At 34.9% G+C, this 15,267-nt stretch overlaps 1 protein-coding gene across 2 annotated transcripts; it reads left to right on the top strand.

The window, feature by feature from the left end:
- LOC140155209 (uncharacterized) lies at positions 1 to 15,035 on the top strand. 2 transcript variants are annotated; one of them, XM_072177953.1, is made up of 9 exons: positions 15 to 440; positions 5,501 to 5,572; positions 6,113 to 6,184; positions 6,972 to 7,066; positions 10,863 to 10,898; positions 11,386 to 11,458; positions 11,611 to 11,788; positions 12,564 to 12,758; positions 13,118 to 15,035. In XM_072177953.1, the coding sequence occupies exons 1-9, from the start codon at positions 393 to 395 to the stop codon at positions 13,348 to 13,350; spliced, it is 1,002 nt and encodes a 333-aa protein (XP_072034054.1). In that variant the 5' UTR covers positions 15 to 392; the 3' UTR covers positions 13,351 to 15,035. The 2 variants fall into 2 exon arrangements, with proteins under 2 accessions (XP_072034055.1, XP_072034054.1); XM_072177954.1 differs by lacking the exon at positions 10,863 to 10,898 and having other exon boundaries at positions 1 to 440.
- The last annotated feature ends 232 nt before the right edge of the window (positions 15,036 to 15,267 follow it).

The following is a 15,267-nucleotide window of genomic DNA, read 5'->3' as shown; positions in this document are numbered from 1 at the left end:
TAAATATTATGGAAAACATGGAGCAAGCAAATCTTTAAACATGATGTAAAATGAAATGCACGATCAGCAAGTCATCCATCGGCGATGAATGCATCAAGTGCACGGTGAATATAAAGCTCGAGTTCTCAGGAAGGTCGACTTGTCCGTGGTCGAGCTGTCACGGAGGTCGAGTTGTCAGAAGTCGAGTAGTCCGGAGGTCGAGTCGTCTGACATTCTCCACATCAAGACACCTCGGAACTCCGCCCTAAATATGCTGTTTATTTTGTTTTCGTGAACGGTTGTGGGAAGCTGAAATCTGAGTAAGCTTATCCCATACAACACTGCAGCGGCCACCGCTTCTGTAAGTCTTAGTTCAAAAGTCTAATGCCTAATCTCAACGCTTTATAGCAACCATGTCGAAACGATCCGCTCGGGAACGCCATACATCAGAGAGTGCAGAGGTGAGTATTATTAATATAAATTTATAAATTATTTATTTTCCCTTGTCTAGTTGCTGAATATTCTACAAGGCGGTAGACGAAGTACATTCTCCCACAGTGCCGTACTATTATTACGCTGACTATCGTATTCGGCGAGGAGGACGATTTCGACCTCCTGGTTTGTTTACAAACAGAGAGGTAGACAAAAACCGTTCCGCTTGTCCAAACACTCAAGTATCAGACGGATGGTCCACAATAGCGTGATTCACGTAACCTGAATAGGGATTAAAAAGCTGTCACGTATTGTGCTTCTATTGTCCAATTTGCCATCAAGATTTCATATGGAAACAGTTCAGACCCAGTACACGATCATGTCAGAAATTAATATTTTGTTCTGGGTCTGATTATTCGGACTAATTCTCCCACTGTTCTCGCTGACTAATGTATAAAGAGGGATTATTATTATGACTCAATCACCCTATCGAATTGTAATAACATACATTGTAGACTTTATACTACAGTGACACTGCCGTCCTGCTGCTGTTGCTTACACATGCGTATTTATAATTATTTTATATTATTTTAACAATACTTTATTAAAACATTTTATCAAATTTGATTGAGTCTCAAGTTATTTTAATATAAGTTATTAAAAGTCCGTTTGTTTATTTATTTATTTATTTATTTATTTATTTATTTATTTTTATTTGGTGTTTTTTCTTGGCTTTCTTTCTTTCTTTCTTTTAATAAAAGTTATTAAAAGTCCGTTTGTTTGTTTATTTATTTATTTTTATTTGTTTTGTTTTTCTTGGCTTTCTTTCTTTCTTTTAATAAAAGGTATTAAAAGTCTGTTTGTTTATTTATTTATTTATTTATTTATTTTTATTTGGTGTTTTTCTTGGCTTTCTTTTCTTTCTTTCTTTCTTTTAATAAAAGTTATTAAAAGTCTGTTTGTTTATTTATTTATTTATTTATTTTTATTTGGTTTTTTTTCTTGGCTTTCTTTCTTTCTTTCTTTTAATAAAATTTATTAAAAGTCCGTTTATTTATTTATTTATTTTTATTTGGGTTTTTTTCTTGGCTTTCTTTCTTTACTCATGTGTGGACACACGCTTAGCTCATATGACAGCGTTCGAGCTTTGACTTACGTTTGGCGGACAGAATGGTGGGAACTTAAAGTGAAAGATATCCTACTTAAAGGAACATTTTCTGGGGTGAAATTTTGTGTAGAAACTGAATCTGACATAAAAAATGCATAATTGTCAACTTGAAAATTTTCCCCATAGCACTGTACAGGCATATTTCTGCCCGAAGTCCTCAAATTTGATCGAAAATTGGCGCCAAAAAAATAAGTCCTTCAAAACTGGGACTCTCAGGGCTAAACAAACATAAACTTGCTCTAGAGGGAGGTCTTGGCTATAGCAAGTTTATATTTGTTTAGCCTTATACCTCACAGTTTTGAAGGACTTATTTTTATGAAAACCTTTATTTTTTCACACCCTTGAAATGTTAGGGGTAGGGGTAACAAATTACTACTTTAATTTTTGTCAGTACATTCAACTGTGTCAAGTTTTATACCACTATTTAGCTAGTGAAATACTGAACATAAAGACACAAAAAGCATCTCAATAGCTAATACCATTGAGGAGTTATGGCTTTTTCAAGCTCAAAATTAGGCGAAAATTTCATTTTTTCCCAAATCAATTGTCACCCTGACCTCCAACTTTCTAACCCTGTTACAAAAGTAAAGAAACAGATTTATCCCATTTAATGATTTGAATATCACAAATGTACCTTTGTCACATAATTAGCATAAAAAATTAGGCACTACTCAGTAGTTTTCATGTTCATACACTCACAGGAAATTAGCAAGTCAAAAATTTTGTCACCCCAAAACGGCCATTTTTGGCCAAAATTGGACCAAAAAATGAATTTTTCTCAAAATCAGTGAAAAATAAGGGGTTTTAAGTGCCAAAATCTGAAAATATGTGACATTTTACCCCTAGAAACATTTAAGGGGGGTACTACACCCTAGATAATTTTGTGTCTATTTTTGCATTTTTCTCAAAAACTAATACTACAGTGGTAACAAAAGTTACGTATATTATAGGGGCAAGGAATCCAATTACTATACTGAAATTTCAGTGACCCATGACAAGCGGTTTGGTATTTATGATAAGAAAAGAGGTACTGCTAGAATGTACCTCATTTCCAATCATATATGCTGAACCGCTTGTCATGGGTCACTGAAATTTCAGTATAGTAATTGGATTCCTTGCCCCAATAATATACATAACTTTTGTTACCAGTGTCTTATTATTTTTGAGAAAAATGCAAAAATAGTCACAATTTACCACAGGGTGTAGTACCCCTTCTTAAGCAATCAAGAATTTTGACTGTTTTCACCCCTAAATATTTTTTTCACACGCGTGTCCGCCAAATGTAAGTCAAAGCTTGAATGCTGTCATATGCTCCGTGAACTATTACCGGTAATAGACACAAAGCACATGCTCCGTGCAGTGACACTACTACGATTATTGATCAACAACCACAGGATCGATTGGGAGAATATAATCCAACGAGAACAGTGGGAGAATGTGCTTCGTCTACCGCCTTGTAATATTCTGACATGTCTGAGTACGACCCAACAGCAACAGGGTGTTGATTTTTATGTAATTGATGTCTAAAATTCCAATTTTGAATTTGGCCTAAAAATTGGAGTTGTCGTTTTCTTAAAATAGCAGTTTTACGTCCAAATATATGAGGGCGCTTTGCATTAAACATCATTTTCTTTAAATCACTGATTAAATCAACTTTTTCATTTCTTTCTTAAATTCACTGTTTTACTTCATTCCTAATGCTTTAAAATATAGAGTCCGTGTTGTTAACCGTGTTGTAAAAATTGTAAATCCGTGTCATGAATAAAGCTTTACATGTATAACTAAATGATATTATTGGAATATTCTCACGATAATACTAGGCCGACTATTACGATGTTTGAAGAGATATAGGGTTCATGCCTTGGTAATATATATTTCAGACAGTATTAAACAGTATTTTTATCATAAAAATTGACACACACAACTCATGATTGCTTTTAACACTTATTTCTCTTATCTTTTAACAATTTTTGTCACATCAAACAAAAATGTCATTTTCCGTGTTGTACGTCCAATTCCGTGATTTTTTCCTGTTTTCCGTAAAATGGAAAACATCGGACTCTACTTTAAAAGCCATGTAATGTACGATCTTATAATATGAAATTGGTTAATTTTTTTCAAACATGATTTTTTTTGCATATTTGTGATGTTTACACGTGTCCCAACTTGCACCTAAATGGAATATCGGCTAAATTTGTTGTCTTTGTAGGTCAACAGAGCAAAGTTCGACATATTATCATAATTTAAAAATTATGATAATATGTCCTCCCATACATTGTAGAACTGAATGTTAAATGGCTAAAATAACCAGTGGGGTTTCTTTCACTTTACCTTGTTATTTCAACTTAAAATGGACAGCAACCCTTCCTGGCAGTTATTACTAATATTATTTCAACATATTGAATAAAGGATAAAAAAAATAAAATTTGACGGAAATCGTACATTAAGGGCTGGGGTATGAACGTTTGGACAGTATTTATTTTGGGACATTAGAGCACATCAGACATATCGAATTGCATTCTGAATATGAAGAATGTCATTCTGATATATCAAATAATTTTGATTTTTGAAATTACGCAATTTAATACACATTTTATGGCAAATCATTAAAATTGATATTTTTGATATTTAACAGTACTTGAAGTAAACTTTATAAATCTGATGATTTATACGTAAAGTATATGTAGGTGGGATGAAAAGCCATTAAAAGCAATTGAAAATGTTGACCTTTCGTATTGAAGATATGGAATATTTTTCCCAAAACACCAAACAAAATTAGGTCTTTTGGGAAAAAATCCATATCTTCAATATGAAAGGTCAAAATTTTCAATTGACCATCGGCTTTTCCTCCCTGCTACATACACTTTAAGAATATATCATTAGATTTATATAATTTACTTCGAGGACTGTTATATATCAAATCAAATTTTTATAATTTGTCATAAAATTTGTATTATATTGTGATTTAAAAAAAAATGCAAATTATTTGATATCAGAAAGACATGCTTCAGATTCAGAATGCAATTCGATAGGTCTGAGGTGCTCTCATGTCCCACAAAAATACTGTCGAACGCATAATAAACGCCATTTTGGATCCCTTAAGGCTTTAATACAACTTCTGGATACAAATGATGTTATTTAATCTATTACTATAAATTCAGTGCAGATCTCGAATTCAACAGGTTTTTCCCAGTGATTTTATCTTATGTTTTCTTTGAAATTTTCAAATGTAAAAATATGTTTTGATTTTTGTAAATTATACCCTGGGTATATGTGATAGAATTGTGCATATGTTTAGCATTCCGCTATATAGAATTGTGCATATGTGACATGATGATCAAGGGAAATGAGTCGGATGTCGCTAATATTGATTTTGAGATAATGGCAAAGAAAGTGTTAAACTTCTTTTGTTTTATATTGTTTTCAGTGATGGATAAATTGATGTAACCGCAAAGAAAAGTTGTATCTACACAGGGTTTTCAGTTTCTGAAAGCTCTAAATGTCCTCTTTAGAAACATGTAAAACTCATTTTCAATCAGGGTCGACATGTGACTCATTCCCCTTGATTACCTCACATATGTCTAACATTCCGCTGGTCTCTTTTGACTTTTATATCATGGGGGATAGCAGTTCTTGGAATAATCAAATCCAATATTATTATTTTTAATCAAAAAAATTGGCAACCTACTGAGTACCGACATATGACGTGCCCACACTGGCCATATCGGCAACCCTGGCATGTTACCCTTGATGGGGGGGGGAGAGTCATAAAATAATTGGCTTTGGTCACCAACATTCTTTACTCCCCCCCCCCCCTTTTGAAGAATATGACTGCCCATGCCCTTAACTTGTATGAAATACAGCTCAAAACAACTGTTGAAAAAATTGTCAATTTTTGCACTTGTATTTTGTTACATGTAGGACAGGGAAAGAGCTGCCAAAAAGAAACTACAGAACTTCTTGACAGAGATGCTGAGAGTGGGATGCGTTAGGGTAAGATTGCTTCTTTTCAGCCATTATGTAGTGAAAAATAAGAAAGTAAGATACAAGTACCGAAGAAACAACAAAAACACAAATGGAAGATAGAGCAATACATTATGGAGATTGCCTATAGCCACCCCTTCATACAGGGTACATACAGACAAGAACCTGGCATGAATATACATTTTGGTACTTGTTGATAAGTTCCCTTTCAGATTGCCTTTGAAATTATGTTGACCAGTTTCAGCTGAGACTAGTAAACCAACATAATTTACATAACAATGGCATACTAGACCTTGCACACAGTGGATGAATGGATTGATGTACATATAGCTTCTGAATACTAGTCTCAATGGAAAAAATTAAGCTGGCTGCAAATTTCCCTGGGCAAGGAACTTGCTGCTAATTGTCCCGGTCCTACTTTACCTGTACAAAACTAGGGCTGCAATGGTTAAATGTACAAAAAAATGTAGGCTGGCACAACAAGTTCTAGTTTTTTTTTAGCAAGAGATTTTTAGATAAATAAATAATATTCAACACTTATAATTTCAGGGATTCAAGTACTTCAGCATGTACATGCGTGGTAGAGAGGAAATGATCTGTACCGTACTTAACGAGCCTTTGGTAAGTTTAATACCTATTTTAAAAGTTATAAAATATTTTTGATAACACTGTCCATCATGGCTTTTCCTATTTGTTAAATCTGTTGTACATGTTGTCATGACATGAGTTTGACAGACTGCTGTATTTGGATTTGTCTATTTGTAAAATTCATGCATAAATACTGTTGAATTAGCAGAGGGGATCAGTGTTTTAGCACTAGAGGGCAGCATAAGGATGATCCGCATGATAAGTGAGAGAAAAGAAGCTGGGTAAATGCAATAGCTGCCATGTGTTATAGCTGAGTACAATATATTGTCTGTGGATTGCCAAATGTTTACAGAGCAGCTATTTGCACTTAACCCACTTCTGGCACCAAATGTCTGATGGGGGACAAAATAAACAGGACTTGGTGTCAAATGGGAGACCCCATGGAAAATAACTAAATTAAAAGCTCACTTTTGAGGGTCTTGAAGTAAAATTCTGTCAATGTACGCACCATGTTTATATAACAATTATACACCTCTTTGCTTAAATTGCTTCATTTGTCTCTTTTCAGAAGCCATATAATTGTTATATTAGTGCACAAATGCACATGTGCAAGTCCATTCAAGATAGTCATTGCCACTTATTGGTGGAATTGGACAAATTTGGCATGTCCCTAAATGTGCAAATTTTGTTTAGGCCTAATATCTAGCTCACATGTACGGTAATTACTTATCAGGATAACCATTTGCAAGTATATAATTAATTTGCAGGTAAGGTTGATTGGTGTAAGTATTTAGAGTGTGGTTTGTTTTTTTACTTACAGACCCCAACCAGTGCATCTCCAGCAATGGGCACAACTAGTGAAGGACATTTCAATTTTGAGGGCAGCTTTACCTCATCAGATCTACCATTTGAACAGTAAGTTTTGAGGATGAAAATAAGAGACATTTCTCTCACGATTTGTGTCTTACATGCTGAAAAGAAAGATATTACACAAACCCCACGACACAGAGTAGTAAGAGGTTTGAGTGTTTTTCAGCTTTCATTAACTTTCCCATACCCTTGCAGGAACAATGATTTATATAAGCTAGGGTAGAGTTTGTGGAAAACATAATTCAATTTAATTTACTCCCCTAGTAACTCTGAACTCATCTCAACTTCATCTCATCTCATCTCATCCATGGAATGGTCAGAACACTTGTTCCATAATTTTATCAGCTCCAGGATGAAATACTGTGGTGTGTAAATTACAGTAGCGTAGCCAGCGGGGGGGCAGGGGGGGCAGAGTGCCCCCCCTGACAAAAAAATGAAAGAAAAAGTGCCCTCTGACAAAAAAATGAAAGAGAAAATCAGGAGGGCAAAGGAAAAGAAAAGGGCAAGGAGCCCTTTTCTAGCAAAATTCAGGGCCAAAATAGTGTAAAATACAAAATTTTTCAGCTACTGCGCACACATTGTAACAATAAAGCCCTTTTAAGGGGTACTACACCCATTGATTTTTTTTTTGCATTTTTTGCATTTTGTGAAGAAATTACAAAAAAAATTGGACAAAGTGGTATGCAAAATGAAGGGGCAAATCTTCTCGTTTTATTGGTGGCATCGGTATCAATGTAGCTTACATGCTTTTGAAGATAGAAGCCAAAAGGAGGTACATCACTGATGATTTAATTTCACTTCATTTTGGAAAGCTTACTATCAACGGATTTCGTTAAAATTTTGGATATGTGTTGCTAACATATTAGGGAAATAAAGTTGATATGTAAAATGGGAATAAGTGGTTCCTGATTTCTTTTTATGACTTCATGATCTTGGTGCTCCAAAAAAAAAAAAAAACGAACCGGTTAAAATGCTTCTATTTTCAATGTCGAGCTATATTTTGTATTTTGAACTTGCAACACTATGTCACTGAAACTTAATTAAGCCATAGGTAACAGGTTACCACAACCACACTACAGCAATGTTCAAAAGATTGTATTTTTGTCACCTATACCACCATATTAGGTAGTTTTCCGTAAGCTTCATTTTTATGATTTTGGTAACTATTTTATATTTATTTGCCCAATCCAACTCAACTAGGCAATCTAAATTGTACTCACCATTTACATCCCAAGGTATTTTAGTATATCCACCTCACACATTTCCATTATATATCCAGTAACAGACAAAATATCAAAATTGATGCCTCATTATGACATGTATGATATCCACAGACTATCACATGTATTCAAAATGGATGCCTGAATTTGACCTGAACCAATTGACCTATAACCTGACCTTTGATGACCTTATAGCCTTTTTTAATCTCTTTTCCTAACAACATATTATAGAAGATATATACATGGTGTAGTATTGAATTGTCTATGTGGAAGAGATTAGGGGATTTAATTTATTCAGTGTTATAATCAGTGAGTACATTTCTATAGATAGTATAACAAAGGATTTAATGTATTCTATTCATGTATTCTACTTGGACATGTTCAATAGAATTATATTATGGTTTGTTATGAAACACACATCTCAGTTACCAGGATACAGTAAACAAAAAAATATAAAGGGCTAAAATGATTTTCTAAAATGGTTTAAAACCGCTTTGTATGTAGAGATATTTTATAAGTTCAGGACATGAGATGATGAACATATAAATATACTTCATAAATTTGCAACAAAAAAAAGAAGATGGGTACTGATGAAAATCGGGGTATTAAATCGCCTTAACCCTTTGAACCCGACGAGCCGCCATAGTGGCTCACGGTAACCTGTACCGTAGTCCCGACGAGCCACTATAGAGGCTTCTACCATGGTGTGTCAAAACCCAAGAGTCGCTAAAGCGGCTCACGTAACATCAATTGCGATATGTTTTGTTTACATCGGAATCCTTTGGCTATCTGGGAGACCGGGGTTCAGGGTCGGAGACCTTTTGTTTTGGCGTGACGGGCACAATGCTGAGGCAATTTTCAAGGTCATTAGGAAGCTCAGGGTTGGATGTACGGGACTATGTGGTAGGCCAGGGTTCAAAGGGTTAAGCCGGATAATGGGCGAAAATAGTGTAAAATACCATTTTTTTCGCGCTAACCGCGCACATCATCCCAATAAGGCCCTTTTCGGGAAGCTCGAAGACATACAGTCTCTATGTATTGTATGATGCAACTGCAATTTTTTTCGTCTGTGCCCCAAAAAATTTATTTTGCCCCCCCTGACCAAGAAAGCTGGCTACGCCCCTGGTAAATTATACTCTTGGTGATAATATTGGGTGTCTGATCACTTCCAAGTTCCAGTCACACTCTCACACCCACTTAAAGACAAGGCCTGATGTGTGCTCTACTAATTGAAGACCAGGATTCATTCCTGCTTGTACATAACATATTTGTTGGAGCAATCTCAAAATATTCAATGGTCTTCCTTTCACAATTAACTTGCCTACCTGCCTCTAAATTCCAACATACATCATAGCTATACCAGTATTCCATTTTCATGTAACAATGCAGCTAAATTAACATTAATCACTAACATAGTGCTTATAGGTAGTGCTTAGTATTAATGGCCAATGACTGTGGGTGTATACTGACCTCAGTATCTAATCCAGCACCGTAAAGATTCATTTGCCTTAGGTAAATTTCATGTCCAAATAGAGAGCTCCCTCTGAAATCCCAACACAGATTATTCCGTGCCTATGGGAGGGCATTCTTAGGTTGTGCCTATAATTCCACTTAGGTCAAGTGAGCCCATTGCGCCATTAGGCGAATCTTTACAGTATCTGGTTAAAATGTTAAGCCCTATTTTAAGGAAGAAAATAGGGAATTGCTGAGATCCTACTAAAATCTTACTGCAAATTTTGGCCCAAACCTTACCAATTTGCAAGCTTGCACAACTAAAAGTCATAAGAAATTAAAAACCAAACCAAACACAAAATTCATAACCAGCTATCAATATTTAGCAATGATGACTGGGAAGGAAGACTCAGTCACTCACTCGCCCACTGTTCATCTTTTGAAAAAAAAAACTGATAAAAGTATTGAGTCTACAGTTAAAAGCCATAATGTACACTCATATAATTTTTAAATGAATTTTTTTTTCAAACCTGATTTTTTTGGCACATTTGTAATGTTTACACATGTTCCACCTTTACCTTACACCTAAATGTAATCAGCCAAATTTGCTGTGTTTGTTATTTGATACACAATACACATATAATGTCATAATTACGACATTACATCTCCCATAAAAGTCCACAGTAAACAGCCAAAATATTCAATAAAATTTATTTCATTTTACCATGTTATTTTAGCTTAAAATGGACAGAAACCCTTCCTAACAGATATGACTTATATTATTTCATCATTTTCATAATGGGAAATGGGCAAATGTGACACAATCTGGTCCATGGGAGCCAAAGGCGGCAAACTTGAAACTGGGATAAAGGTAAAAATATGGATTAAAAAACAATAAATTACATAAGAAAATATACATCAAAAAACTTCATAACTTTAGAGCCAAGTATACTAGACCTTTGGTGTTTTCAGTAAATCATAGCCTATTGTATGTGTAATGTAATAATTACAGTAACTCTATTTTCAAAAATGCCTCCTTTGGCCCCCATAGACCAGATCGTGTCATAAATGAGCTCTAAACTGGAAAACTGCTTTGCATGATGCTACCATGTCATTGTCACCCATACTTACATTGCATGGCTTTGTGTATTTCACTAATCATTTTACAGGAAAGATCTGATGATGTCCAGTGGAACTCAAAGGAAGTAAGTAGTCATTACTGCATAGGTGTGTCTACGTTTACACGTTTCACGTGTAAATGCACTATCCGTTTAGGAAAATCACTAACCTTTTAAACATAAAAATGCTTTGGGAGAGTCCCTGGACCTATAGGATCATTGATGGTTGACATAAAAACAGTTTATACAGTTAGGCGACCGGATTATGGTCTGTTTAAACGGATAGACAAATAACCGTTAATTTACACCCCTACTACATCATGCATTTGTATTATTGTGCTTCAAATAATGCTATCAGCAAATTGATTTCAAGGATAATGATCACAGGCAGGTATAGTTCATACATTCAAGTTAATAACCATTGTGCATACATGTCTGTCTTCATATTTCAAATGAAATTCAAAACATTCATTTAAACATCCCTTTATGAGTAGTCCTTTAATATGTTCCCCTGACAGAAACGTCTGTGCATTTTGTTCATGTAGTTTTATTTTGATTTTATTTGATGTGATAGGTTAAGTGGTCTTGGTTACATGGATGTTGGACTACCACCGGCATCACCTAGTGAACGAGAAATTATACCTATGGTGAGGAACTTGTAAACATTTGTATTTACCAAACTGGAGCACTGACTCTTAAACAATTTCATGATATTGTTGGTAAATCCTAAGAAAAAATAAGGCAATATAAGTTAACAATATATAATAATTTTTTATTTTGTTTGTTTGTTCATATTTAGACTGATGACAGGACAGTGTTTTTGATAGCCGGATACGCCAAGTATTCCTGCCCCTATGTGTGGGTGAGAAATAACCATGAAAGACTTGTCAAACTCAAAGATGGTGATTCAAGTAAACCCTCCATCTCCAGAGATAGTCCTCTCAAACTCAAATCCACTTCACATTGGAATGATAAAGGTAAGCCAAATATGACTAGGAATTAAAAAATATTTGTGTCAGGTTCTGGGAAAATGCAAATTCAGATCAAACAATGGGCTATTCTAGTTGAAATCCATACACCTATGGAAGACATGACCTTATTATACTACACAGGGAGTATAAATTTCAAATATAGTTACCTGAATGGGTGACACCATTTGAAATCTATAACCGCTGTGGGGTGCGGGAGATAATGGTCATGTCTATTAGGGGGTGTATGGATTGCAACTGGAATTGCCCAATTTGGAATTCTCCTCTTACAAATGTGTATATTTAAAATGAATGTCTCCCCCTGTTTTCCCCAAACATCTGGGTTCCCCTCAACCTGCAACCTTTGATCGGTTCCTAAACCAGGTCACTCAGATCTTGTACCCACATCATTTGTCAGTCCTATTTGAAAACTTTTACTTACAACATTCAATACATATATCATATTGTTCTTCATTATAAATAAATGATGTAATTTGAGAATAAAAACTAATATGAAATGTATGGATTTGTTCAAAAACAAAACCCACAGGGCATATGTTAGTAATGAGCTTCAACATGACAACTGTTCTAGGTCATCTAAAGTGAAAACATCTTTTCAACTAGTCTGATGATTGGTTGAAATTGGATAGAATGTTTGTTATTTTAATTCTACCTGTCATTCCCCTAAAAGTCACTTCCCCTGAGCCCCCTCTTTAAATATCCTAGCTGAACAGCTTAACATTGGAATAAGTTGTTAAACTTGTCGTATTTTGTTCCTCTTCAGATATCAGAATATGGGACGTCCTTGGCGAGTTAGTCAAACTGTCTTCATTGCCTTCACCACACAACCCATTTGCTGTTGACCTTGAGTACTTTACTAGCCTACCAGTGAATGAGAGAATAGTTGCATCAGCTGCTATGGTACATTTCTTGCAGTGTGTACTCATATATGCTGGGAATAAATCCTACAGTGGTTTAGGTAAGAAGTTATGGTAGGGGATAAACATTGGGTACTTTGTAAGTCTAATAAACGGCTGAGAGAGTTGTAGCATCATTAGTCACTAGTTTGGAAGTAATGATGATCAAGTTTGCAAATTATAAACAGTTTTTTTCTGGATATCATCTTCACACAAAAGCAGAGATCCACAGATTTATAATCATACCACAAACTGACATTATGTCCCTTTGTAAAAGATTAGCCATGATGATATCTTTTGATGTAAAACATACACTAATTAAAGATTGCTGCAATATAACATACATGCTCCAAATAGTCATGGCTGTTCACTGAATTATGCACACAGAGTAAACAAAAGGTTATTCTTTGTTTCATAACAGTTGCAGATGATCTGAGAGAAATCACCAAGCACCATTTTGCCGATTTCCAAACTTACCTGCTGCAAAGCACTTCACAGCAAAGAGAACAAGACCAAACTGCATCCAACCAATCTTATAGTTACCAGCAACAGCAGGGAATGTCATCATCAGCAGGGGCTGCTACACAGCCACATCAAGCTGGATATTCTACTGGAAGAACCAAGCTAACACAACGAGTAGTGGCTCCATATTGAAGTCATGCAAAGGACTTGTATCTAAAAGACTTGAATGTTAAAAGTGGAGAACTTGCAATGTTGTATAAGTTTAGAACTTACAATGTTGTATTTAGAGGAGAACTTGCAATCTTTTGTATTGATAGCAATGGTGCAATTATAATTGGTTTCAACTAATCGTAGTGTTGTGGGAGGTTTAAAGGATATACTGTCATTTGGACATCCTTAAGGGCTCGGAAAGTGATGTTTTCACATTTTTTCTGTGGGACCTGAGAGTACATCAGACATATCTCGTATTCAGAATGCAATTCAATGTGCTTTCAGGTCCCACAAAAAATACTGTGCAAACGTTGCTGTCCAATTCCTTAAATGGAAACCAATTCAAGGATAAAGTTGAACTATATCAAAAAATAAATTGCTGGTTTATGATGACAGTCTATATCAAATGATGGAATACATGACACAAAATTTTAGAACACTCTATTTTACTTAAACAATACATATATGAGGAAAGCAGTCCAAGTCCAGATCAGGATTAAATGACTGTGTTTATTCCTTTGTTAATTGGACCATGTTCATTGGCTAAAGTAGAGGAGACAGGACAGGAGTAGCATTATTATTATATGATGATTTTATTTTCATACCACCTCAAAACACTCTAAAAAGTAGAGGTGCTTCGATAATTGAGAGGACCTATCATGCAACAATTGAAACTATTGCCTACGTAAATGACCTTTGAAGGAGAAATGAACTTTTTAGCACATCAAACCCAGTTGATAGTTCTAAAAGAAACCTCAATTAGTTTTTAAAACTCTCCTTCTTAATGCAAAATGGTAATCTGCCTTGTACACGTAGCACTGAATTGAATTTCTTTCACTGCTGTCACAGTTCATGCATGTAATTATCAAAAGTGATTACAAAATACAAATATTACCAGTACATTGAAGTACTGGTAACTAAGCTGGTAGGTATGCCAGTGACATCCAAGTGATGGCATCAACAGAGGTAACAACTTGGTTTGGATGTAGAAAAAAATATAAAGCACAATTCTGTGATTTGCTATAATAGTACTACCATTCAATACTATGTGCAAGAAGCCAATTCCTTCCTGGTTTTTTTATGGCTAATATGCACAATAAAATTACACCTGATCCAAGTAGCATATTTTGAGCAGACAACAAGTTTGGTAAAAGCACTTCTCAATTGTACCAAACACCTCTCCAGGTGTACTATGGCCTTGACATTATGCACAACAGGAAGCATAGAAATGGCAATCTTGGGAATACAACACACAGTAATAAATTAACCAACAAATACACATAGGAATTAAAAATTTATTTTAAAATTTGCCATACATGATTCATTGGTAAAAAAAATCACACCTTCCTTAAAAATACTTTTGTAAGAATTGATGGAAGTGATTTCAAACATCCACCTGTATTAGAAATCCATTCACAGCAGACTGGAAACATGTGTTACTTTAAAGCAAGTTAGTGGTGTTTGTGCCCAAATATTGAAGAAAAAAAAAAGATCTATTCTGAGACAGGCCCAAAGCTGGAACAAGCAAACACAAAACTGTTAACACTATAAATGTGTTATAAACATGTTTTGGTATTGGTCAAAATGTTTTTAAAACATTTAATTTAGGGTTATATAAAGGTCATGAGAATATGTTTGGGCACAAACACCAGTAGCTCAGGCACCGCTCTGACTGCTTTAAAGTAACACTAAACTGCTATGCAGTTAGTGTTTCCAGTCTACTGTGAATGGATTTCTAATACAGGTTGATGTTTGAAATCCATTACCAGCAGACAGGAACACTAACTGTATAGCAGTTTAGTGTTACTTAAAGCGTACAGAGCGTGTGTTTGTGCTAAATATTGAGACAGGCACAAAACTGTCTTTAAAACATTATAAATGTGTTATAAACATGTTTTG

The sequence above is a fragment of the Amphiura filiformis genome, chromosome 6 (genome assembly GCF_039555335.1).
Source record: "Amphiura filiformis chromosome 6, Afil_fr2py, whole genome shotgun sequence".
NCBI lineage: Eukaryota > Metazoa > Echinodermata > Ophiuroidea > Amphilepidida > Amphiuridae > Amphiura > Amphiura filiformis.
The sequence above is the reverse complement of the archived record's forward strand: the minus strand, read 5'-3'. Positions and strand labels throughout refer to the sequence as shown.